Source organism: Schistocerca americana, chromosome 1 (genome assembly GCF_021461395.2).
Source record: "Schistocerca americana isolate TAMUIC-IGC-003095 chromosome 1, iqSchAmer2.1, whole genome shotgun sequence".
Taxonomy (NCBI): domain Eukaryota; kingdom Metazoa; phylum Arthropoda; class Insecta; order Orthoptera; family Acrididae; genus Schistocerca; species Schistocerca americana.
In genome coordinates this window covers 716,178,458-716,206,083 of record NC_060119.1, presented here as the reverse complement: position 1 = coordinate 716,206,083, position 27,626 = coordinate 716,178,458, and the positions used below count along the sequence as shown (strand labels likewise).

The 27,626-nt window shown below is 46.8% G+C and overlaps 1 protein-coding gene across 1 annotated transcript in view; it reads left to right on the top strand.

The window, feature by feature from the left end:
• The window catches only part of LOC124545053 (lachesin-like), a 394,440-nt gene that overhangs the window by 276,372 nt on the left and 90,442 nt on the right, over window positions 1-27,626 (top strand). The window contains exon 7 of the mRNA XM_047123847.1: window positions 20,003-20,155. Within this exon, the coding sequence (XP_046979803.1) occupies window positions 20,003-20,155 (153 nt within the window). The remainder of the gene's footprint in view (window positions 1-20,002; window positions 20,156-27,626) is intronic.

The following is a 27,626-nucleotide window of genomic DNA, read 5'->3' as shown; positions in this document are numbered from 1 at the left end:
GGTCCTGGCTTTGCTGGGAAAGGAAAAGTAAAAGCGACACGGAATGAAGGAGAAAGTCTGGAAGGAAGAAGCTCCCGCTGGCCGGCGATTAGGAGAGCGGGCGTGCCCTGGTCGAGCGGCGCGGCGCTGCGCGGAATTAATTCGCGCGGCTTTATAAATCAGCCGTTTCATTAAGGTAATTACGGGCGTCGCGTGCGCGGGGGGAGACCAATTCCAGGGCTAAGTGCCGCCGTATATCTGTCGCCGCCCGCCGTGTTTCGCAGCGCCGCCCCTCTGTTGTGCTACACGCGCGCTCCCCCGCTGCTCGCCGGAAAACATTGTCTTCCGCCAGTTGCGGAAGTTGCGTCGCTGCTCCCAGCTACTTAGCACATGCTGCTGTGTCTCCGCTAACTTGTCCTGAGAGCACCAGGCCTTAACATAGACCTCATCGCCTGGGTCCGTAAGAGCGGCCCGCAAAAATATCCACCTACGAAGTCGAGCTCTCTCTCGTGGCGTTCAGGGGATGCACAAAATGTAGAAGACATCGCCTTATATGCCGCAAACCCGCGTTTACCATCCTGAAAGATGTCGATATTTCTTTGAATCGACGAGTATAAATCCTGAATGATGATCAACGAGATTTATTACTCTTTAAGTTAAATTCGTACAAAAGAAGAAAAAATAAAAAGTACAGGAGTAAGCCACTGTAACGAACGCTGGGAATTATTTGTCTGAAAAGGTCAGATAAGATTTTCTATTCAGCATTTATCCATTCGTCAGTAATGATGTCGACAATGACGAAATATTAAATCCTGAAAATAAACTGCATAACGCAAAATTAGATGCTGTGCTCACAGTCCTAGATACACACTGCCGTAAAAAAGATTAATACAACGGAGAATGACGAGGTCGATTTTCATCTGATGACGACATATGCCACCTGGGGGATAGTGAACGTACTGATAAAGGTTTCAACGTCTTCCGCCAACAGACAGCGTAGTGGCATAGCTACCAAACCGTCATTTGATCCAGACCCTTAATACGGAGCCGGCCGCGGTGGCCAAGCGGTTCTAGGCGCTTCAGTCTGGAACCGCGCGACTGCTACGGTCGCAGGTTAGAAGCCTGCCTCGGGCATGGGTTTGTGTGATGTCCTTAGGTTAGTTAGGTTTAAGTAGTTCTGAGTTCTAGGGGACTGATGACCTCAGATGTTAAGTCCCATGGTGCTCAGAGCCTTAATACGGAGTGCTCGCAGCCAGAAGGATCAATGTAGTGGAAACGTGTGAAGCAAGCTGGCAGCCCTGCCACGGAGACGCATTCGTGCTTCCTACAGGCCAGCGAGGTAGTTTGAAAGTGAAACTTCCTGACAGATTAAAACTGTGTGCCGGACCGAGAGTCGAACTCGGGACCTTTGCCTTCCGCGGGCAAGTGCTCTACCAACTGAGCTACCCAAGCACGACTCACGACCAGTCCTCACAGCTGCAATTCTGTCAGTATCTAGTCTCCTACCTTCCAAAGTTTACAGGAGCTCTTCTGCGAACCTTGCAGAACTAGCACTCCTGGAAGAATTGAAGCTGTGAGGACGGGTCGTGAGTCGTGCTTCGGTAGCTTAGTTGGTAGAGCACTTGCCCGAAAAAGGAAAAGGTCCCGAGTTCGAGTTCGGTCCGGCACACAGTTTTAATCTGTCAGAAAGTTTCATATCAGCGCACACTCTGCTGCCGAGTGAAAAACTCATTCTGGAAACATCCCCTAGGCTGTGGCTAAGCCATGTCTCCTCAATATCCTTCCTTCAAGAAGTGCAAGTTCTGCAAGGTTCGCAGAAGAGCTTCTGTGAAGTTTGGAAGGTAAGAGACGAGGTACTGGCAGAATTGAAGCTGTGACGACGGGTCGTGAGTCGTGCTTGGGTGGCTCAGTTGGTAGAGCAGTTGCCCGCTAAAGGGAAAGGTCCCGAGTTCGAGTTCGGTCCGGCACACAGTTTTTATCTGTCAGGAAGTTTCATATCAGCGCACACTCTGCTGCAGAGTGAAAATCTCATTCTAGTTTGAAAGTGATCAAACAGTGGCCTTTCGAGAGGCGGGATGGTCCTTTCGGAGAATTGCCACACAAGTTGGACGTGCTGTGTAAGTTGTGCAACGACGCTGGTCACGTGAACATCGCACATCAGCAGGCGAGGCTCTGGACGTCCACACAGCACAGACGCCCTCCGGGATTGTCGTATTCTAAGGACAGCAGTGGCAGTTCCTACAGCTATCACAAAACAGATAAAAGGGCTCGTGAGCCCAGACGTGTCAATACCAAGTACTGATAACCGGTTATTAGCAGCGGGACTATGGGCACGCACAATTCTCGGCCGTCTTAAACTCACACCGCAGCATCGACATGCTCTGGTCAACTGGTGCCGTCACTTGGAAGATAGAATGGCGTGCCGTGGTCTTCAGCGAGGAAAGCAGACTCTGCGTGCACGCAAGTGATCATTGTTTACGCGTACAACGCAGACTTGTTGAGCCCCGTCTCGTGGAGAGCATTCGTCCAAGACGCATAGGCACGAACCTTGGCCAACTGGTCTGTGGTGAGATAAGCTAAAACCCTCGCTCACCATTCCTGTTTCTGGAGCGGACGCTAACCAGAGCTTGGTACGTGGAGAATGTTAATAGACACGTTCATTTCTCATTCTTGCAAGAGGAAGGGGATGTGTTGTTCCAACAAGATAAAGCTCGCCCACGCAATGCTCGTAAAACTCAATGTGCTCTGCAAGACGTTCAGCAACTTCCCTGGCCGGCACGAACTCCAGACTTGTCTCCAGTTGAGCGCATGTGGAATATGGTGGGACGAGAAGTGACTCGTGCGACTAGTCAGCCAACAACTCTTACAGAATTGTGTGAACAAGTCGAGTAAACGTGGCATAACGTATGCCAGGGCAGTATTCGCCATTTGCACGATTGACTGAATGCCAGAGTCAGCGCCTGGATTACCGTGCCGGCCGGAGTGGCCGAGCGGTTCTAGGCGCTACAGTCTGGAACCGCGCGACCGCTATGGTCGCAGGATCGAATCCTGCCTCGGGCATGCATGTGTGTGATGTCCTTAGGTTAGTTAAGTTTAAGTAGTTCTAAGTTCTAGGGAACTGATGACCTCAGAAGTTAAGTCCCATAGTGCTCAGAGCCATTTGAACCATTTTTGGATTGCCGCCCATGGAGATTACATCCTGTACTAATATGGATGTCTTAGCTTGGGCCGATACCTGGTACCTCAGAACCGCTTGTGCTGTGTTGATCTTTAAATGTAATCGATTCATGTAGTCCATATGCACTGTTGCTTCAATAAGTCTTGAGTGAATTGGAAATCTCTAAAAGAGCGTACTAATTTTTACTGCTGTATATACACTGAAGAGCCAAAGAAACTAGTACACCTGCCTAATATCCTGCAACTCCCCCGCGACCATTTAGAAGTGCCGCAACACGACGTGGCATGGACTCGACTAATTTGTGAAGTACACCACGAATCCTCCAGGACCGTCCATAAATCCGTAAGACTATGAGGGGGAGATAGGGGGGGGGGGGGGGGTGGATATCTTCTGAATAGCACGTTGTAAGGCATCCCAAATATGCTCGATAGTATTCATGTCTGGGGAGTTTGGTGGCCAGCGGACGTGTTCCCTGGAGCGACTCTGTAGCAACACTGGACTTGTAGGGTGTCGCATTGTCCTGCTGTAATTGCCCAAGTCCGTCGGAATGCATACTGGACATCAATGGATGCATGTAATAAGAAAGAATGCTTACATACGTGTCACTTGTCAGAGTTATTTCTAGATGTATCAGCGGTCCCATATCCCTGCTACTGCACACGCCCGCACCATTATGGAAATTCCACCAGCTTGAACAGTCCTCTGCTGCCATGCAGGGTCCATGGATTCATGCGATTGTATCCATACCCGTACACGTCCATCCGCTCGATACAATTTGAAACGAGAGTCGTTTGACTAGGCACCATGTTTCCAGTCATCAAAAATCTACTGTCGGTATTGACGGACCCAGACGAGGCGTAAAGCTTTGTGTCGTGTAGTCATCAAGAGTACTCGCGGGGGCCTTCGTCTCCGAAAGCCCTTATCGATGATGTTTCGTTGAACGGTTCACACGCTGACACTTTTCAATGGCCCAACACTGAAATCTGCAGCGATTTGCGGAAGGGTTGTTGCACTTCTGTCATCCTGAACGATTCTCTTCAGTCGTCGTCGGTCCCCTTCTTGCAGGACCTCTTTCCGGCAGAGATGTCGGAGGTTTCATGTTTTACCAAATTCCTGATATTCATGGTACACTCGTGAAATGGTCGTACGGGAAAATCCCCACATAACCCCCCACTTCCCCACCCCCTCGTAGATATTGTGTCCCATAGCTCGTGCGCCGACTGTAACACCACGTTCAAACTCCTTTAAATCATTATAACCTGCCATTGTAGCAGCAGTAACCGATGTAACAACTGCGCCAGACACTTGATGTCTTACATAGGCGTTGCCAACCGCAGCGCCATATTCTGCCTGTTTACACTTCTCTGTGTTTGTGTACGCATGTCTATCCCAGTTTCTTTGGCGCTTCAGTGTAATTTCGTTGTGTGTTTGTCTTGACAATAAACATTTAATTAATTTCGATGTTTCGGCCACTGGCCCTATTCACAAGGTCCTGAAAAAATTTGAGCACGCAGGTGAGATGGTTGGACGTCAAAGTAGCTTCGTACGTGTATACTCGTACACCATCGGTGGGTATGTAAATGATTAAATTTTCAATTCTCTGTGAGTGATAGAACGACAACCTGAGTACATTACTGTTCATATTTTGTGGTGTTGACCAGGCCTGGTGGTGTATATAAGGGACGTTAACAGCAACAGATGATGAGTCTAAAGGATACTGAGCTGCCCTGCTTTCAAAGAAGCCTCATCTTGATTCTCCATTTGGCCAGCTGATCGAATCGTGCAACATCCGGTTTTCGCCGCGGACACGACAGTTACCCAAAGGTGAAGTGACTGAGTGGGAACATGAGGGCAGGCATATTTGATATCAATGTTCCCATCGACCGCGTCTGAACAGCGGAACTGAGGAGCACCACACTGAGCACCAAACACATCGTAATCCCTTCACATAAGCGCCTGCCATCTGAGGACAAGTAATGACTCCCTACAACACTCGTCCAGGAAGCGCGGACTCCTGATTAATGGCGTCGCATTGTGCTCTGCATTACCCCAGTTGACGAATGCGGGCGAGTACACCAACAACCGAAGGAAAGGTCTCATTCTTCCAGTGTTTTAGAGAGGCCCAGCGTGGCTACTGCTGGCGTCATGGTGTGGGGAGTCATACGACTTCAGATCAGATGAAGGCCAGGTGAATGTCCCCATTAGTGTAATCACTGGCACACGAAGGCTGCGTCCGTGGCACATGCATGTTTCGAGCAGCTGTTCGCGGGATGTCGGCGTATCCGGGCACGGCCATCGACCTGGTGTGACAAGAAACATGATTCATCCGAGTGGGCGACACGTGTGGCTTGATGCACGGTGCACTCTCGACGATCACGTGTCCGCTGCAATCGTAACTAACGGTGTCGATCGGTCAACGTAGGAACACGGAGGGGTAATCTGCTGCGACGCCCGTGTTCAACGATGTGCGGTGAGCGATGTGTTTCGAAACACTTGCTCTTACACCAGCGCTACATTCTGTCGTCAGAGCTGCCACGGATCGCCGCCTATCCGTCTTTACAGCGGCCTCCTACCTCCACTTTCCGGCATAAAGCGCAGCCGTCCAACACCTTGTTGTCTACATCTACATCTACATCCATACTCCGCAAGCCACCTGACGGTGTGTGGTGGAGGGTACCTTGAGTACCTCTATCGGTTCTCCCTTCTATTCGAGTCTCGTATTGTTCGTTTAAAGAAGGATTGTCGGTGTGCCTCTGTGTGGGCTCTAATCTCTCTGATTTTATCCGCATGGTCTCTTCGAGAGATATACGTAGGAGGGAGCAATACACTGCTTGACTCCTCGGTGAAGGAATGTTCTCGAAACTTCAACGAAAGCCCGTAGCGAGCTACTGAGCGTCTCTCCTGCAGAGTCTTCCACTGGAGTTTATCTATCATCTCCGTAACGCTTTCGCGATTACTAAATGATCCTGTAACGAAGCGCGCTGCTCTCCGTGGGATCTTCTCTATCTCCTCTATCAATGCTATCTGGTACGGATCCCACACTTCTGAGCAGTATTCAAGCAGTGGGAGAACAAGCGTACTGTAACTTACTTCCTTTGTTTTCGGATTGCATTTCCTTAGGATTCTTCCAATGGATCTCAGTCTGCCATCTGCTTTACCGACGATCAACTATATATGATCATTCCATTTTAAATCACTCCTAATGCGTACTCCCAGATAATTTATGGAATTAACTGCTTCCAGTTGCTGACCTGCTATTTGTAGCTAAATGATAAGGGATCTATCTTTCTATGTATTCGCAGCACATTACACTTGTCTACATTGATATTCAATTGCCATTCCCTGCACCATGCGTCAATTCGCTGCAGATCCTCCTGCATTTCAGTACAATTTTCCATCGTTACAACCTCTCGATACACCACAGTATCATCCGCAAAAAGTCTCAGTGAACTTCCGATGTCATCCACGAGGTCATTTATGCATATTGTGAATAGCAACGGTCCTATGACACTCCCCTGCGGCACACCTGAAATCACTCTTACTTCGGAAGACTTCTCTCCATTGAGGATGACATGCTGCGTTCTGTTATCTAGGAACTCTTCAATTAATCACACAATTGGTCTGATAGTCCATATGCTCTTACTTTGTTCATTAAACGACTGTGGGGAACTGTATCGAACGCCTTGCGGAAGTCCAGAAACACGGCATCTACCTGTGAACCCGTGTCTATGGCCCTCTGAGTCTCGTGGACGAATAGCGCGAGCTGGGTTTCACACGACTGTCTTTTCCGAAACGCATGCTGGTTCCTACAGAGTAGATTTCTAGTCTCCAGAAAAGTCACTATACTCGAACATAATACGTGTTCCAAAATTCTACAACTGATCGACGTTAGAGATATAGGTCTATAGTTCTGCACATTTGTTCGACGTCCCTTCTTGAAAACGGGGATGACCTGTGCTCTTTTCCAATCCTTTGGAACGCTACGCTCTTCTGGAGACCTACGGTACACCGCTGCTAGAAGGGGGGCAAGTTCCTTCGCGTACTCTGTGTAAAATCGAACTGGTATCCCATCAGGTCCAGTGGCCTTTCCTCTATTGAGCGATTTTGATTGTTTCTCTATCCCTCTGCCGTCTATTTCGATATCTACCATTTTGTCATCTGTGCGACAATCTAGAGAAGGAACTACAGTGCAGTCTTCCTCTGTGAAACAGCTTTGCAAAAAGACATTTAGTATCTCGGCCTTTAGTCTGTCATCCTCTGTTTCAGTACCATTTTGGTCACAGAGTGTCTGGACATTTTGTTTTGATCCACCTACCGCTTTGACATAGGATCAAAATTTCTTAGGATATTCTGCCATGTCAGTACATATAACTTTACTTTCGATTTCATTGAACGCCTCTCGCATAGCCCTCCTCACACTACATTTCGCTTCGCGTAATTTTTGTTTGTCTGCAAGGCGTTGGCTATGTTTATGTTTGCTGTAAAGTTCCCTTTGCTTCCGCAGCAGTTTTCTAACTCGGTTGTTGTACCACAGTGGCTCTTTTCCATCTCTTACGATCTTGCTTGGCACATACTCATCTAACGCATATTGTACGATGGTTTTGAACTTTGTCCACTGATCCTCAACACTATCTGTACTTAAAACAAAATTTTTCTGTTAGGCCGTCAGGTACTCTGAAATCTGCTTTTTGTCACTTTTGCTAAACAGAAAAATCTTCCTACCTTTTTTAATATTTCTATTTACGGCTGAAATCATCGAAGCAGTAACCGCTTTATGATCGCTGATTCCCTGTTCTGCGTTTACTGTTTCAAATAGTTCGGGTCTGTTTGTCACCAGAAGGTCTAATATGTTATCGCCACGAGTCGGTTCTCTGTTTAACTGCTCAAGGTAGTTTTCAGATAAAGCACTTAAAAAAATTTCACTGGATTCTTTGTCCCTGCCACCCGTTATGAACGTTTGAGTCTCCCAGTCTATATCCGGCAAATTAAAATCTCCACTCAGAACTATAACATGGTGGGGAAACCTAACCGAAATATTTTCCAAATTATCCTTCAGGTGCTCAGCCACAACAGCTGCTGAGCCAGGGGGCCAATAGAGACAACCAATTACCATATCTGAGCCTGCTTTAACCGTGACCTTCACCCAAATTATTTCACATTTCGGATCTCCGTCAATTTCCTTCGATACTATTACACTTCTTATCGCTATAAACACGCCTCCCCCTTCACTGTCCAGCCTGTCTCTGCGGTATACATTCCAATCTGAGTTTAGAATTTCGTTACTGTTTACATCTGGTTTCAGCCAACTTTCTGTCCCTAGTACTATGTGGGCATTGTGACCGTTTATAAATGAGAGCAGTTCTGGGACCTTTCTTTAGACGCTTCTGCAGTTTACTATTAGCACGTTAATATTGTTATTCCCTGTTGCATTTTTGCCTACTCCTACCTTGCCGCGTCTCAGGAGGCGTCTTGTCGGTGCTAGGGAGGGATTTCTCTAACCTAAAAACCCACATGTGCACTCCACACGTACTCCGCTACCCTTGTAGCCACTTCCTACGTGTAGTGCACGCCTGAACTATTCAGGGGGACCCTACATTTCTCCACCCGATAGCGGAGGTCGAGAAATTTGCACCCAGATCTCCGCAGAATCGTCTGAGCCTCTGGTTTAAGCCTTCCACTCGGCTCCAAACCAGAGGACCGCGATTGGTTCTGGGAACGATACTACAAATAGTTAGCTCAGATTCCACCTTTCCGCCTTCACCAACTCCGCCAACCGCCTGTACGAACTGAGGATGACCTCTGAACCCAGACCGCAGGAGTCATTGGTGCCGACATGAGCAACAATTTGCAGTCGGGTCCACCCAGTGCTCTCTATCGCCGCCGGCAGGGCCTCCTCCACGTCTCGGATGAGACCCCCCGGCAAGCAGTCAGAGTGAACACTGGCCTTCTTCCCCGACCTTTCCGCTATTTCCCTAAGGGACTCCATCGCCCGCCTAACGTTGGAGCTCCCAATAACTAATAAACCCCTCCCCCCGTGTGCCTGCTCCGACCTTGCTGAAGGAGCGGCCACATGTCCACTCACAGGCAGAGCGGGTGATGCCACACGGCCAGCCTCCACATTGACCCTCCGCCTCGTGCGCCGCCACTCCCCTTGGGGAGAGGGTGGCCCAACCGCGCCCGGTACCCGCGAAGATGTCTCGACAGCAGGGACTGTGGGTGAAGCATGTAGGTTAGGTTAGGTTAGGTTAGGTTAGGTTAGGTTAACACCTGGGGTGTACCATGCGACGCACCACACTCCCCACTGCCGCTACACTCCGAGGCAGCAGCCTGAAGACGGCTGATCGCGGCCATCAACACGTTCAGCTTTTCGCGAACAGTGGCCAGCTCGTCCTGCGTCCGTACACAGCAGTCACACATCCTATCCATCCTAAGAAATCAATGTACTGTAGAGAGTTAATCAACTTTTAACTAGACTGCTAATTCACAAAAGGCAGCTGATAGTTGACTAAACTGTGGTTACTAGACACTTCTTGTAGAAAACAATGAAAATAGCACTACCTGTCTCTGGACTGTATTGAAAACCAACACTGACACTCCTGGCACTACGGCTGACTAAAGGGACTCTCTCTGACTGTATTCAAAACAACCACGAAATCTATGGAACACTATTACTAGCACTCGACAATTAAAGCTTCCTAAAAGCAAAAACACACGGAAGAAGAAGTGACAAGTAAGAAAAATACAGTTAATACTTAAATTAACGTAGCTCGCTGCACAGCAGATACGCAGACGGCAGTTACGACGGCATGTCTCCTCGTTTTTTCGCCATTCCTTAACCACTTACCATAAACGCTCACTACAGTAGCACACGAACAGCTGAGATGCTCATTTCCAGATGCCAGGTCATAACAATCAGTTCTTTGTTAACGTGGCTTAGCCGACCGCTGTGACCGAGCGGCTCTAGGCGCTTCAGTCCCGAACCGTGCTGCTGCTGCGGTGGCAGGTTCAAATCCTGCCTCGGGCATGGATGTGTGTGATGTCCTTAGGTTAGTTGGGTTTAAGTAGTTTCTAAGTCTAGGGTACTGATGACCTCAGATGTTAAGTCCCATAGTGCTTAGAGCCATTTGAACCAACGTCGCTTATGTCAGCGGATTTCCCCATGTGCATTCTGTATCTTTGCTAGAATGATTCCCCACTCATTTCTTCTTCGCGTATGTACGAGGGGTGTTCAATAAGTAACGCAGCACATTTCTTTTCTGAAAGAAGGCTGATTTTATTCATTATTCCAATACACCATGTTATTCTCCGATTTTTTGGCTACGAAATCCTATTGTTCAACATAATCTCCGTTCAATCCGACGGCGTTAACCAGCCTTACTGGGAGGACTGTGTACCCATGGGGTACCACTCTACTTGTCTACGTTGGAGCCAAAGACTTGCTGCATCAATAAGCTCGTCATCATCCACATACTGCTTCCCGTGGAGTGCATCGTTCTTTGGGCCGAACAGATGGGAGCTCTTTATGGTCTTATGCTACGTGGCGAAGAACCCAGTGCGCATACACATTTGAGTACTCCAACTGGTGGACGAGTGTCAGCACTACCAACAGAGATGTCCAGTTGTACAGTGAGGAGTTTGATTATGATCCGTCGATCACCTCGAATGAGACTTATATGAATATCGTGTCTGTTCTTTCGGACATGTCCGAAAGAACAGACACCATATTCATAAAAGTATATACACTCCTGGAAATGGAAAAAAGAACACATTGACACCGGTGTGTCAGACCCACCATACTTGCTCCGGACACTGCGAGAGGGCTGTACAAGCAATGATCACACGCACGGCACAGCGGACACACCAGGAACCGCGGTGTTGGCCGTCGAATGGCGCTAGCTGCGCAGCATTTGTGCACCGCCGCCGTCAGTGTCAGCCAGTTTGCTGTGGCATACGGAGCTCCATCGCAGTCTTTAACACTGGTAGCATGCCGCGACAGCGTGGACGTGAACCGTATGTGCAGTTGACGGACTTTGAGCGAGGGCGTATAGTGGGCATGCGGGAGGCCGGGTGGACGTACCGCCGAATTGCTCAATACGTGGGGCGTGAGGTCTCCACAGTACATCGATGTTGTCGCCAGTGGTCGGCGGAAGGTGCACGTGCCCGTCGACCTGGGACCGGACCGCAGCGACGCACGGATGCACGCCAAGACCGTAGGATCCTACGCAGTGCCGTAGGGGACCGCACCGCCACTTCCCAGCAAATTAGGTACACTGTTGCTCCTGGGGTATCGGCGAGGACCATTCGCAACCGTCTCCATGAAGCTGGGCTACGGTCCCGCACACCGTTAGGCCGTCTTCCGAACACGCCCCAACATCGTGCAGCCCGCCTCCAGTGGTGTCGCGACAGGCGTGAATGGAGGGACGAATGGAGATGTGTCGTCTTCAGCGATGAGAGTCGCTTCTGCCTTGGTGCCAATGATGGTCGTATGCGTGTTTGGCGCCCTGCAGGTGAGTGCCACAATCAGGACTGCATACGACCGAGGCACACAGGGCCAACACCCGGCATCATGGTGTGGGGAGCGATCTCCTACACTGGCTGTACACCATTGGTGATCGTCGAGGGGACACTGAATAGTGCCCGGTACATCCAAACCGTCATCGAACCCATCGTTCTACCATTCCTAGACCGGCAAGGGAACTTGCTGTTCCAACAGGACAATGCACGTCCGCATGTATCCCGTGCCACCCAACGTGCTCTAGAAGGTGTAAGTCAACTACCCTGGCCAGCAAGATCTCCGGATCTGTCCCCCATTGAGCATGTTTGGGACTGGATGAAGCGTCGTCTCACGCGGTCTGCACGTCCAGCACGAACGCTGGTCCAACTGAGGCGCCAGGTGGAAATGGCATGGCAAGCCGTTCCACAGGACTACATCCAGCATCTCTACGATCGTCTCCATGGGAGAATAGCAGCCTGCATTGCTGCGAAAGGTGGATATACACTGTACTAGTGCCAACATTGTGCATGCTCTGTTGCCTGTGTCTATGTGCCTGTGGTTCTGTCAGTGTGATCATGTGATGTATCTGACCCCAGGAATGTGTCAATAAAGTTTCCCCTTCCTGGGACAATGAATTCACGGTGTTCTTATTTCAATTTCCAGGAGTGTAGTTCTGGCAATACCGGCCATGACCTTCTTCTTCTGTGCGGATGCACTCATATTTCCCGAACTCTTACGGGACTTGGAAAGAATGTCTTCCCCGAGTAATGAATGTGTTGGAGTGGTACACTACGAATGTAGTGTGTGGACATACAAGGTGAGAATGTGGGTCTCGCGGGAGGCATGCACGGGATAGTCCCTGCAGTCGCACTGTCCTCTGTGCCCTCGGTGGCTCAGATGGATGGAGCGTCTGCCATGTAAGCAGGAGATCCCGGGTTCGAGTCCCGGTAGGGGCACACATTTTCACCTGTCCCCGTTGGTATATATCAACGCCCGTCAGCAGCTGGAGGTATTAATCTAAATCTAATTTCGAAGGATACTGTCCAGACGTTCTAAACTGCAGAACTCGTAGTTGTGTGCGTTCGGCCGGCACGCGGGACATGCGACAGGTTTGCTCGACTTTGTTGGGATGATGAGAGATGCCCCGCCCAACAACTCACCGTGCTTTTGCTCACTGTCAGGTCGCTGTAGACATTCTGCAAGCACCTACGAATACCTGAGACTCTCTGGTTCTCCACCAAAACAATGAAAGCTCTTTGACTGGAACGCACTTCCGTTACAGATCTCATTTTGAAGGCTACGTATAACGCCACCACCTATCGGAACTTCATGAAACTACAGGGGATAAAGCGAGAATATTCCACGATATCTCACAATAAATTCTGCAATTTTTCAGCCGAAATTAGTCGAGAAAAAAGTGTTGCATTGCATATTGAAAGTCCTTCTACTTTCCTTACCGCATCACCCGCACGCAACGCCAATAGGCGGCATTCAGTCTTGCGGTGGACGGTGGTCATAATGTTTTGACTCATCAGCGTATCTGAATATCAAGAAATGCAGTTATCTGTGTCTTTAAGTGGTCTGAAAATCGTTGCACGGAATTTCTAACGTAAGGTCTGTAGCTAGCTGAAGCCGTCTGTTTAAGAGGACTTGGGGCTTCGTGAATATGCTTAACAGGGTAGTCAAAAGGACGATACATTTAGGAAGGTCTTTCCCTTGATCTTTCCTCATGAGGAACTGCAGAGGTTGTTAAGTACCATTCTGTGGTAATATTGTCACTCGAAGTCGTCCGCCATGTACGGGCTGAGAATTAGCAGTATCTTCCACATTTGAGACGTGGTTGTTTCGGCGTAAGATGATCTTCTACATTCTGTGTCATACACTCAAGAATAATCCTCTCGTATATCTTACACATGTCACAAACTACTGATACCGGTTGTAGCTTTTAAAATCTGATGTATCTGTGCTTGACTTTAGAAGGACAATTATTCGAAACATTTGCTGTTTGCTTAGCCTGTAATAATTTACTTAGAAATTCAAAGACCCACTGTCTTGCTTTTGAAGCAATGAACCTGATCTGCTCTCATATAGTCTAAAACTGCCGATTTATACTTTCTTTAGCCCTAGCTTTTTTTTGTTTTTTAAAATGTGATGACAGCTATGAGATTACTAGTCTCTTGTACATTTGTGTTCTATTTTCGCTCACGCGACCACAGGTTTATCCGTTTAGCAATACTTCATTAACGGTAACATATGGGGTCAGTTAGTAAGCCTTATTTTGGACACGTCGAACTCTTCAACTACATTTACATCTGCGTCAATAATCCGCAGCCACCTGACGGTGTGTTGCGAAGGATATTTCAGGTTCCACTAAATGATTCCCCCTCCCATGTTGCATTTGCGAATGGCAAATGGGAAGAATTACTGTCGGTAACCCTCTGTAGTAGCTCTACTTTTTCGAATTTTATTATTGTGGTCATTTTCCGAGACGTATGTGGGAGGAACTAATATGTTTTCCGACTCTTCCTGACTCTTTCAATAGTAAACCTGTCCGTGATGCACAACGGCTCTCTTGACACGTCTGCCGCTGGTGTTTGTTGGGCATCTCTGTAAAGCTCTCCCACGGACTAAGCGATCCCGTGACGGACGCACTGTTCTATGTTGGATCTTCTCTAACTCTTCTATCAGACCTACTCGCCAACGGCCCCAGTCCAATGAACAATACTCAAGAATCGGACGAATAAGTGCCTTGTAAGCCACTTCTTTGTGAGATAAATTACATTTCCTGTGAATATTAGTCTCTCATCTTCTTTTGCTATGTTTTATATGGTCATTCCACACACGCCTAGATATTTAAGGACAGAGTCCCAACGTTTTTGGTTCGCTGTCTGCTAAAGCTCCTGTCAGTACCACGCACTCCCGCGCCGTTTCATGGTCAAATTTGTGCTAGAGTATGTTCGAAGTACATAGCGAATTAAACAAAACCACCTACCTTCAAATTAGTTCATATATGGAAATATGTAGCCATGGAGACTAAAGTTAAAAAACACCTGGCTTACTGAGCGTCACAGGGTGAATGGCCAATATTCAGGGATATGACAGGAAAGATCATTCGAAGTAAAAAAAATATAGCAAACGTAGGCTCTGAAATGCGTGTCTTCAGAGCTACGAGCACTTCTTCATCTTCTCTTCCCATAGTTCGAGAGATGATAATAGGAGGCGAAGCAAGAAAAAAATTTTCAATAAATGTAGGCTCTAAAGTGCAAAACTTAAGAGCTGTGAACAGTTGTTCACCTTCGCTACTGAGAAACACATTTCTTCTACAGAACAAGTAGTCATAGCTCTTACGATGTGCATTTTAGAACTCTTGTGTGCTTGACAGTTTTTCTTTGTTTTGGTCCGCACCACCTCCTCGCAAAATATGGAGAGAAAAGGGACATTTGTTTCACACTATCGAAAATGAAGAAGTCGCAATAGCTCTTAAGATATGTATTTTGCTTTGAATCATCGCTTTTGCCATCTCCTTGAATACTGTTTCTCGTGGGGTTAATTGTACAATGGGCCTGTTCTGTGTTAAAGGCACAGGGGTGCTGCGCTCTCCTTACACTGTTGAGCAATTTTATTCCTTCGCTAGCACAGATTAAGTCTGAATTACGACCTTGGAGCCAACGTCCACTGTTCCAAGCTTCAGCTATTTTTGGCATCATGTATCAACACCATTCGGTTAATTTTACAAGGTAACAGAATAGAATGAAATTTTTTAGCATTTTCCTATGACTTGAGCCTATGTTACTTAACTGAAAATTCTGAACTCTGGTTTCCATTGAGAAACAGAACGGAACATACTACATAAAATCTAAATCAAGTTGGCTGGACAGCAGTTTGAACACCACTATTCGAGGATGCAAACCTAATATGTTAGGCGCCATGAGCTTTTAAATCACTATTCGTAAAACTGCGCGACCTGTGTACAGACGACAGACTGCGTCTTTCGTGGAAATGAAAATGCGACTTCTACGTGTCCATTTCGACGCAGGAAGTAATTACAAGTAGCTGACTGTTTGTCAGAACTGCGAGGGTGTTATTTCACGCGTTCACTGCCGAAGAAGTAATTAGTGCCAACTGTAGCTGATGCCTTGCTAACTCTCCTGTTACCAGCAGGACCAATGGTATTTTTTTAGTTGTGCCGGTATCTTTGATTTCCGACTGGCATTGAAGCATGTCCTTCAGTCTGGTCTAAGTCCTCTCTCTCCGACAGAAACAAGGAAAAAACATATTACGGGTACCAATCAGACGCTTCCGTATCACAGGCTTTCGTAAGATTTAGTGAATGTTACTCTCGTTTCCAGTTACATTTCCGATCAGAAACGCTTATTGTTCGCCTAACGGGGTGAGGGATGTTCGAAAACAATCTACCTCCTTCACCACTTGAAACGGGAGTATTTACAGATTTGAAAAATTCAGTTTTGCAAGTTCTGTTTGCACTGTATTCATCTACATCTACATGTACACGTACACTAAACAAACCGCTGTAAGATGCTTGACAGAAGATAACTTCCCATAGTTCACCGTTTTACGGTTTCTTCCGTTTCAGTCCAGCATCGCAATTTATGACCATGGGACCGGCATAGCTTGAACCATAAGGATGTTAGTTTGGCTCATCGTTCCGAACGCATGAGTGTGTATAACGGATACCAAATTTGATGGTATTTTAATGGCACTCAAAATCTAAACAGTTTCCTCTTAAAGAATAGCCAGCTACATGAATATTTGTTGATACAAAAAAGGTCTGGACTAAACAACGGTACCTGTATTCAAGGGGCATTAATACAAGGTGCGTCTGAAAAGTTCGATGAACGGTCTCATAAAACAAAGGAAACAAGTATTATAAATAAAATAGCTTTACAGATCTTCAAAGTAATCACCTTTAGCTACAATTCCCTTCTGACGCTGATCGTAATGCCGTTGGAAACTGGCAGCAAATACTTCTTGTGGAATCGCTCGAAGCAACTTGGTCACACGTTGTTGGATATCCGCAACGTCTGCGAATGTTCGTGAAGAATAGTACTTTCACTGTCTCTGCTTAACTTCAACTCTTCTGCTCTCATTCATAAAGACAGATGCGGATTATCCGCGAGCATCCGTCGCACTCGTTCAATGTTGTCTGGGATTTTGCGAGTTGAACCGAACGCACCTCATCCTCGACACCGTCCTTTCCGTCCTTAAAGCGTTCAAACCACTCAATATACACTTCTTACTCACCACTTCAACACCGCGCACTTGTCCTAACATTCCGTGAGTCTCCGTCGCCTTTTCCCTAATTTGAAGCAAAACTTCACGTTAGCGCGCGTCATTTTGCAATGACACTATGGTAACGGACACTTGCGGATGATCAGGGGCTATCTTTCAGAATGAGAGCGAAAGAGTTGAAGATAAGCGAAGACATTTGAGTACTATTCCTGACAAACATTAGTAGACGTTGTGGATATCCAGCGACGCGTGAGCACGATGTTTCGAGCAATTCCACAAGAAGAGTTTGCTTACAGTTTCCAACAGCATTGCAACCGATGTTAGAAGTGTATTGTAGCTAGTAGTCATTACTTTGGAGGCCAGTAAAGGTGTTTTGTTTGTAACTCTTGTTTTCTTTATTTTCTAAGGCTATTCACCGAACTTTCCAGATATATCTTGTAGAATCCTTCAACAGTAACTGCATTCGAGTATACTCACTCAAAACTACTGACCAGATAGCTAGACGCATTCTGCTCAATGCACGGTTGCGCCCTTACGTCTTACTTCGTCTTTTCATATATTAAAAAGATTTCGTGCTTAATTAGAAATACATGTTACAAAATTTTATCAAATTGTCGACTTACTCCAGACTTGCAACGTCACACGCTGCAGCCAGCTTCCATTTTTTGTGGGCCTTTTAGTCAGGTTTGAGACAGTTGGGCCACCATGTTGCAATATTAAGTATGTTTTTGATAATTTTATACACTGTGGGATGGTTCAAGCTGACTACGTTTCTACGTGGCTCACCGTCACACAGGCTCACATCACCCGTTGGTCAGTATTGAGCTCTTAGTTTTTGCTTGTTGTCCACGTCTTGCGTTACATTAAAAGCATGCACTTCCTTCTTGGAACCGCTGTTACTATCGCTTCACCAACTGCGTCGCATAAAATCAGCTTCATAGACTTTGGCAGATGGACCTCAGGATGAATCATTGCACACAGTTTTTCGTAATCAGCAACAGGCCTACACATCAACTTTTGTCCATGGTTGCAATTCATAATAGTTGCCAATATGATTTTCGAGTTTGCATTCCTTCACTACATTCTTAGTGAAACAGCACTGTACGTCTAATGTTTCTACGTTATGAGGATGGCAATCAGTTGCGCAGTTTAGCCGGTATGGTTACCTCTCTTCCAGGCATCAGGGCCGTACCTTTAAACGCCTGAGCTAATTGTTTCTGGTAGGGGGTATGGGTAAGATGGTGCAGATTAGCAGTTTCCTCAACTTCAGTGGCAATTACGGAGAATATAGTAATAGATGGGCTATTCAGACATGTGTGGACTCTCATTCGCACGTTATAAAAGGGTAATGAAATTTATTATTCTTTGTGTAACTTCCTCAATTTATCATTTACATTTTGAGGACACCTCCTGAACATTAGATGCCCTATTTCTTCGGAAACACTAGTCAAAAATGTACGGCCTAGACTGGAGAAGATAGAATCATACGCAGCTTCTTCCCAAAAGCTGTGGGCCATATAGCGTAAAAACTATGGCTATGCTTCTAAAACTTCCAAGTAGATTAAAAGTTTGCCAGGCCGCGACTCGATCCCAGAACCTTATTGCCCGTAAGCAATACTCTTATCGATTGATCTCCCCACGCAGACTTAATCTATCAGGATGTATTAAAACAGCCCCTGACTACCAATCCATTCTGCGAAAACCCTACGGCAAAAGCACTTTACATTTCCGCAATATTTTCGGTGCAAGTCCACCTTCGGAATGCAATACAGCATGGATTCGACAATTCCTTGATGGGTTTCCGTACAAGTCACGCAATGCGCAGTACCTCGGATGTGTTCCATCGGGTTCTGATCAGAGGAATTTGGTGGCCAAGACATCAACGTGAGTCCGCTATCATGTTCATCAACAGGGCCGGTTTGAAAACATTCTTCCACACAGTCGGCTTATGAGCAATCTCCTTTTTCCTTGTACACTTTCATCCGTGTTAGTTTTCGCTACTGACTGTGGCAGGCACTGTGTACAAATCTTACACTTAGCACCCCTCTCAGCTTAATGCGCCAGGTGGCCACTACTACTTGTAATACTTCCTGTATAGAAATCTTGCAGCTTGGTACCACAAGTAGCGTTTTGTGTCACTTTGGCTTGAAATCGTCCCTGGTCCTCATACTGCTGTATCACATTTATGACGTTGCGTTAGAGGCACTTATTCTGCTGGAAGATGATATCGTCGTCGGGGAAGACATCAGGCATGAAGGTACGCAGACAGACTGCTCAAGGAATCCATAACTATCATTGTGTCTTCGACTACTACCCTAAGTCCATTGGAAGCTCAGGGATGACATGCAACGCGTAGTACTGGAACGCTGGGAACAAAGTCAGTCACATGTATAACACATTGACTTACTCAGAAAAAAATACCATCGGGTTATGACAACCAAAGCGCTTCTGACGAGAGAGTGGCAGTATGGGAGGAAGAAACTGATACGTAATTGTAACTATGAAACACACATAAAATTTCGAGCAAACTAACTAAACTTATCCCTTACTACCTGGAAAAATAGTCGAGCATGAGACAGATCTCTCACCCACAAGCGGGGGTAGTCGTGAAAGGTGGGAATGACGAAATAATTCATAACAGCTCATATTAGTATCATATACTAAGGGCCTCTGTGTCCTTGTCTGGTAAGTGACAGTCCCAGTGACAATGCACTCCTACTGGTGAGTAGGGGGTGGGAAAGGGGAGATATAAAAAATAATCACCCAATGCTGGATGATCTACTAGCACATCAAGATAATTTAAGTTATATGGAGTCAGTGCTTCATTTCGTTCTTATATCATTTTGAATTACGGCGTGTGATGCACTAAGAAATACTACACGCTACGCATTTTGTTGTAGTTTGCAGAGCATATATGTGGATAGACTTGATTCTCAGTATCTCCTTACACATCAGTCTAGATGTCTGTAGCAACACTGGATATATATTTATGATTACTCATCTATGCGCTTCTCTATAGACCTTCCATTTGTCGATATGTTATCACGTGAATCTGAATGGTAACAGTGAGGCTATGCGTTTCACGTATGCTGGTCTTGCAGAGAAACCGACGGCGCCGGCGCTGTCTGCGGCGCTGCCGGACGCCAGCCGTGCCCCAGACGCCGGCCGCGCAGCTCCCACAGGCGGCGACAGCAGCCTGGACAAGCGGAAGCGCGTCGCCGCCTCCTCAGAGTCCACCATCGCCGCAGCTGCAGGTACTGCACCGAGTCCCGCGCGTTTGCATGATACTGCACTTCACACGCCGATTTCCTATATTGCCGAGATAGCAAACATTTATTTGGTGGAAATAAATTAATGTAGGTCCACAAGGTTCAGAATTAGGTCCATTATTATTTTGCACAAACGTTAATGATCTATTTAATGAACTACAAGTGGAATTAATCGTTTCTGCAGATGATGTGAGTGTTCTATACAATCCCAACACATATAAAACACGTGAATAAATTGGAAATAACGTATTTCAACTGTCTTTCTGTTAACAATCTTCCTCTTAATTAAATATAACTGTTTATGCACTCAGCACAACAAATGGTCCAACACTAATGAGAAAGTTTGGCTATTGCGCAGATTTGATAATTAATGAGCAATCTGAGCATTTTGGGGTTACATATTCACGAGAATTTCAATGATAAAAACATATTCTGGACTTCTTAAACAACGTAGGTTACCCACTTACACAACTTCAGACATTATAGTGTTACCAATCGTTACATTATCGTGTTTTTTTTTAATTCTAATTCATAAATTTCCAAAGGCTTGTTTCGTAGTCGATGTGTCAAAGGCATACTAATGCGAAGGGCTAGGGGAAAGAATCAGCTCAAGCAAATTTTATGAAACCCGAGAAAAAGCGTATTTAATATTTCAACTGTTCAAATGGTTCAAATGGCTCTGAGCACTATGGGACTCAACTGCTGTGGTCATAAGTCCCCTAGAACTTAGAACTAATTAAACCTAACTAACTTAAGGACATCACACACATCCATGCCCGAGGCAGGATTCGAACCTGCGACCGTAGCGGTCGTGCGGTTCCGGACTGTAGCGCCTTTAACCGCTCGGCCACTTCGCATTTCAACTGTAATTATATCAATATATAGGAGCATACAATACATTTTATGACAAAAATTAAACATTTTGGCTTCATCGAATGCTGAAATAGCATTAATGGCATCTCGAGTGTTCACAGAATGAATAATTTCCTCTCTAAGGGGAAAGAGACAAGTAAATAAAGCGAAAGAGACGCAATAATTCCATAATAATCACCACCAAACGAAATTCTGGTTGTGATAACACAGCAATAGTACTCATATCATGTATATTTAGTTGTGGAGCTGGTCAATAAACTTCACAGTATCAGGGTGAAAAAACTCAATCAGGCTTTTCAGATCTTTATACACTCCTGGAAATTGAAATAAGAACACCGTGAATTCATTGTCCCAGGAAGGGGAAACTTTATTGACACATTCCTGGGGTCAGATACATCACATGATCACACTGACAGAACCACAGGCACATAGACACAGGCAACAGAGCATGCACAATGTCGGCACTAGTACAGTGTATATCCACCTTTCGCAGCAATGCAGGCTGCTATTCTCCCATGGAGACGATCGTAGAGATGCTGGATGTAGTCCTGTGGAACGGCTTGCCATGCCATTTCCACCTGGCGCCTCAGTTGGACCAGCGTTCGTGCTGGACGTGTAGACCGCGTGAGACGACGCTTCATCCAGTCCCAAACATGCTCAATGGGGGACAGATCCGGAGATCTTGCTGGCCAGGGTAGTTGACTTACACCTTCTAGAGCACGTTGGATGGCACGGGATACATGCGGACGTGCATTGTCCTGTTGGAACAGCAAGTTCCCTTGCCGGTCTAGGAATGGTAGAACGATGGGTTCGATGACGGTTTGGATGTACCGTGCACTATTCAGTGTCCCCTCGACGATCACCAGTGGTGTACGGCCAGTGTAGGAGATCGCTCCCCACACCATGATGCCGGGTGTTGGCCCTGTGTGCCTCGGTCGTATGCAGTCCTGATTGTGGCGCTCACCTGCACGGCGCCAAACACGCATACGACCTAGATTGGCACCAAGGCAGAAGCGACTCTCATCGCTGAAGACGACACGTCTCCATTCGTCCCTCCATTCACGCCTGTCGCGACACCACTGGAGGCGGGCTGCACGATGTTGGGGCGTGAGCGGAAGACGGCCTAACGGTGTGCGGGACCGTAGCCCAGCTTCATGGAGACGGTTGCGAATGGTCCTCGGCGATACCCCAGGAGCAACAGTGTCCCTAATTTGCTGGGAAGTGGCGGTGCGGTCCCCTACGGCACTGCGTAGGATCCTACGGTCTTGGCGTGCATCCGTGCGTCCCAGGTCGACGGGCGCGTGCACCTTCCGCCGACCACTGGCGACAACATCGATGTACTGTGGAGACCTCACGCCCCACGTGTTGAGCAATTCGGCGGTACGTCCACCCGGCCTCCCGCATGCCCACTATACGCCCTCGCTCGAAGTCCGTCAACTGCACATACGGTTCACGTCCACGCTGTCGCGGCATGCTACCAGTGTCAAAGACTGCGATGGAGCTCCGTATGCCACGGCAAACTGGCTGACACTGGCGGCGGCGGTGTACAAATGCTGCGCAGCTAGCGCCATTCGACGGCCAACACCGCGGTTCCTGGTGTGTCCGCTGTGCCGTGAGTGTGATCATTGCTTGTACAGCCCTCTCGCAGTGTCCGGAGCAACTATGGTGGGTCTGACACACCGGTGTCAATGTGTTCTTTTTTCCATTTCCAGGAGTGTATTTTAGCCTGTCAACTGGAAGATCTTGAATAAATAATTGAATTCTTTGCGTTAGAATACAGCGAACAGAAGTTAGTTGCAAAGTTATTGTGCAATAGACAAGTAAGGAATTATGAAGCTAAACATACCAGTTCTCTCCAGACGCTAAATAGCGTGCTCCCTGCCGCCGTTGGATAAGCAGCTGCAGCTGCAAGTCGTATACTCCTAGCACACTCATTTGTTACATAGTTTAATTCTTAATTTCTTTGCGTGTTTTTGGTACTTGCATTGTTTAATTTATAAATTTCGGGGGTATTATAGTATTTGAGAGTTGTAGCATCGCGTTTTAGTACCTGAATAGTGTAAATTCGCGTAGTCGTTTGTCTTCTGTTTTTGTTTTGAACGGCCAGTGTCGGTTGGTCACAGTCAGTGTGCTCCCTGCCGCCGTTGGATAAGCAGCTGCAGCAGCAAGGCGTATACTCCTAGCTCACTCATTTGTTACATAGTTTAATTCTTAATTTCTTTGCGTGTTTTTGGTACTTGCATTGTTTAATTCATAAATTTCGACCGTATTATAGTATTTGAGAGTTGTAGCATCGCGTTTTAGTACCAGAATAGTGTAAAATCGCGTAGTCTCCTTCCGCCGCCGAGCAGTGTCAGCAGAGCGCAAGTAGCAGCATTACTGCATTTACTAGGCAATCTTGTATTTTAATAACCGATTAAATTTTGTCGATTTGTTTGTGCTCTCTGAACATTAGTTCAGACGTTCTTTGCAAAACAGTTTTTAGCATGGATAGGGACTGCAACTGCTGTGTTCGGATGCAGGCTGAATTGGCATCGCTTCGCTCCCAGCATCAGGCAGTGTTGGCTTCGGTCACACAGCTTGAGGCTGTTGCCAATGGGCATCACTGTGGGGGTCCGGATGGGGGTTTGTCGGGGACGGCCAGCTCGTCCCACGCATCCCCCGAACGGACTACGACTGTGGTTGCCCGGGATACTGCCCGCATTGAGGCTGATCCCTCACCTGTGGTAGAATGGGAGGTCGTCTCAAGGTGTGGCAGGGGGCGAAATACATTCCGGAGGGCTGAACGGAGGGCCTCTCCGGTTTGTCTGACGAACCGGTTTCAGGCTCTGTCTCAGGCTGATACTGATCTTCGGCCTGACATGGCTACTTGTCCTGTTCCAGAGGTTGCCCCTCAGTGTGCAAGATCCGGGCGGTCGCAGAGGGTGGGCTTACTGGTAGATGGGAGCTCCAACGTCAGGCGCGTAATGGGGCCCCTTAGGGAAATGGCAGCAAGAGAGGGGAAGAAAACCAATGTGCACTCCGTGTGCATACCGGGGGGAGTCATTCCAGATGTGGAAAGGGTCCTTCCGGATTACATGAAGGGTACAGGGTGCACCCATCTGCAAGTGGTCGCTCATGTAGGCACCAATGATGTGTGTCGCTATGGATCGGAGGAAATCCTCTCTGGCTTCCGGCGGCTATCTGATTTGGTGAAGACTGCCAGTCTCGCTAGCGGGATGAAAGCAGAGCTCACCATCTGCAGCATCGTCGACAGGACTGACTGCGGACCTTTGGTACAGAGCCGAGTGGAGGGTCTGAATCAGAGGCTGAGACGGTTCTGCGACCGTGTGGGCTGCAGATTCCTCGACTTGCGCCATAGGATGGTGGGGTTTCGGGTTCCGATGGATAGGTCAGGAGTCCACTACACGCAACAAGCGGTTACACGGGTAGCAGGGGTTGTGTGGCGTGGGCTGGGCGGTTTTTTTTAGGTTAGATGGCCTTGGGAAAGTACAGAAACGGCAACAGCCTCAACGGGTGCGGGGCAAAGTCAGGACATGCGGGGACCAAGCTGCAATCGGTATTGTAATTGTCAACTGTCGAACTTAAGTTGGTAAAGTACCAGAACTTCAAGCGCTGATAGAAAGCACCGAAGCTGAAATCGTTATAGGTACAGAAATCTGGCTTAAGCCAGAGATAAATTCTGCCGAAATTTTTACAAAGGTACAGACGGTATTTAGAAAGGATAGATTGCATGTAACCGGTGGTGGAGTGTTCGTCGCTGTTAGTAGTAGTTTATCCTGTAGTGAAGTAGAAGTGGATAGTTCCTGTGAATTATTATGGGTGGAGGTTACACTCAACAACCGAACTAGGTTAATAATTGGCTCCTTTTACCGACCTCCCGACTCAGCAGCATTAGTGGCAGAACAACTGAGATAAAATTTGGAATACATTTCACATAAATTTTCTCAGCATGTTATAGTCTTAGGTGGAGATTTCAATTTACCAGATATAGACTGGGACACTCAGATGTTTAGGACGGGTGGTAGGAACAGAGCATCGAGTGACATTATACTGAGTGCACTATCCGAAAATTACCTCGAGCAATTAAACAGGGAACCGACTCGTGGATATAACATCTTGGACCTACTGATAACAAACAGACCCGAACTTTTCGACTCTTTAAGTGCAGAGCAGGGAATCAGTGATCATAAGGCCGTTGCAGCATCCCTGAATATGGAAGTTAATAGGAATATAAAAAAAGGGAGGAAGGTTTATCTGTTTAGCAAGAGTAATAGAAGGCAGACTTCAGACTACCTAACAGATCAAAACGAAAATTTCTGTTCCGACACTGACAATGTTGAGTGTTTATGGAAAAAGTTCAAGACAATCGTAAAATGCGTTTTAGACAGGTACGTGCCGAGTAAAACTGTGAGGGACGGGAAAAACCCACCGTGGTTCAACAACAAAGTTAGGAAACTACTGCGAAAGCAAAGAGAGCTTCACTCCAAGTTTAAACGCAGCCAAAACCTCTCAGACAAACAGAAGCTAAACTATGTCCAAGTTAGCGTAAGGAGGGCTATGCGTGAAGCGTTCAGTGAATTCGAAAGTAAAATTCTATGTACCCACTTGACAGAAAATCCTAGCAAGTTCTGGAAGTGGCTCGAAACAGCATATCCAGACACTCCAGGGTGATGATGGCATTGAAACAGAGGATGACACGCGTACAGCTGAAATACTAAACACCTTTTTCCAAAGCTGTTTCACAGAGGAAGACCGCACTGCAGTTCTCTAAAACCTCGCACAAACGAAAAAATGGCTGACATCGAAATAAGTGTCCAAGGAATAGAAAAGCAACTGGAATCACTCAATAGAGGAAAGTCCACTGGACCTGACGGGATACCAATTCGATTCTACACAGAGTACGCGAAAGAACTTGCCCCCCTTCTAACAGCCGTGTACCGCAAGTCTCTAGAGGAGCGGAGGGTTCCAAATGATTGGAAAAGAGCACAGGTAGTCCCAGTCTTCAAGAAGGGTCGTCGAGCAGATGCGCAAAACTATAGACCTATATCTCTGACGTCGATCTGTTGTAGAATTTTAGAAAATGTTTTTTGCTCGAGTATCATGTCGTTTTTGGAAACCCAGAATCTACTATGTAGGAATCAACATGGATTCCGGAAACAGCGATCGTGTGAGACCCAACTCGCTTTATTTGTTCATGAGACCCAGAAAATATTAGATACAGGCTCCCAGTTAGATGCTATTTTTCTTGACTTCCGGAAGGCGTTCCATACAGTTCCGCACTGTCGCCTGATAAACAAAGTAAGAGCCTACGGAATATCAGACCAGCTGTGTGGCTGGATTGAAGAGTTTTTAGCAAACAGAACACAGCATGTTGTTATCAATGGAGAGACGTCTACAGACATTAAAGTAACCTCTGGCGTGCCACAGGGGAGTGTTATGGGACCATTGCTTTACACAATATATATAAATGACCTAGTAGATAGTGTCGGAAGTTCCATGTGGCTTTTCGCGGATGATGCTGTAGTACACAGAGAAGTTGCAGCATTAGAAAATTGTAGCGAAATGCAGGAAGATCTGCAGCGGATAGGCACTTGGTGCAGGGAGTGGCAACTGTCCCTTAACATAGACAAATGTAATGTATTGCGAATACATAGAAAGAAAGATCCTTTATTGTATGATTATATGATAGCGGAACAAACACTGGTAGCAGTTACTTCTGTAAAATATCTGGGAGTATGCGTGCGGAACGATTTGAAGTGGAATGATCAAATAAAATTAATTGTTGGTAAGGCGGGTATCAGGTTGAGATTCATTGGGAGAGTGCTTAGAAAATGTAGTCCATCAACAAAGGAGGTGGCTTACAAAACACTCGTTCGACCTATACTTGAGTATTGCTCATCAGTGTGGGATCCGTACCAGATCGGGTTGACGGAGGAGATAGAGAAGATCCAAAGAAGAGCGGCGCGTTTCGCCACAGGGTTATTTGGTAACCGTGATAGCGTTACGGAGATGTTTAATAAACTCAAGTGGCAGACTCTGCAAGAGAGGCGCTCTGCATCGCGGTGTAGATTGCTCGCCAGGTTTCGAGAGGGTGCGTTTCTGGATGAGGTATCGAATATATTGCTTCCCCCTACTTATACCTCCCGAGGAGATCACGAATGTAAAATTAGAGAGATTAGAGCGCGCACGGAGGCTTTCAGATAGTCGTTCTTCCCGCGAACCATACGCGACTGGAACAGGAAAGGGAGGTAATGACAGTGGCACGTAAAGTGCCCTCCGCCACACACCGTTGGGTGGCTTGCGGAGTATAAATGGAGATGTAGATGTAGATGTAGACCAATATAAGCTGGTATGGGCACTACAAACAACCCATCCATTGGCAGACGTTGTCATGATGTCCTTATGATACCAGTTTGTACTCCTCTATGATAAGTCCTTTGATGTTTCAGCTTGCGGCAGTAGTTGGATTCATATAATATTATCTCGACAGTTGAGTATTGAAAGGGCATTTTGCAACGTGCTTTGTGTCTAACAATGTTTTCCAATTCTTGATTAACATTGACCACAATCAAAAGAGATG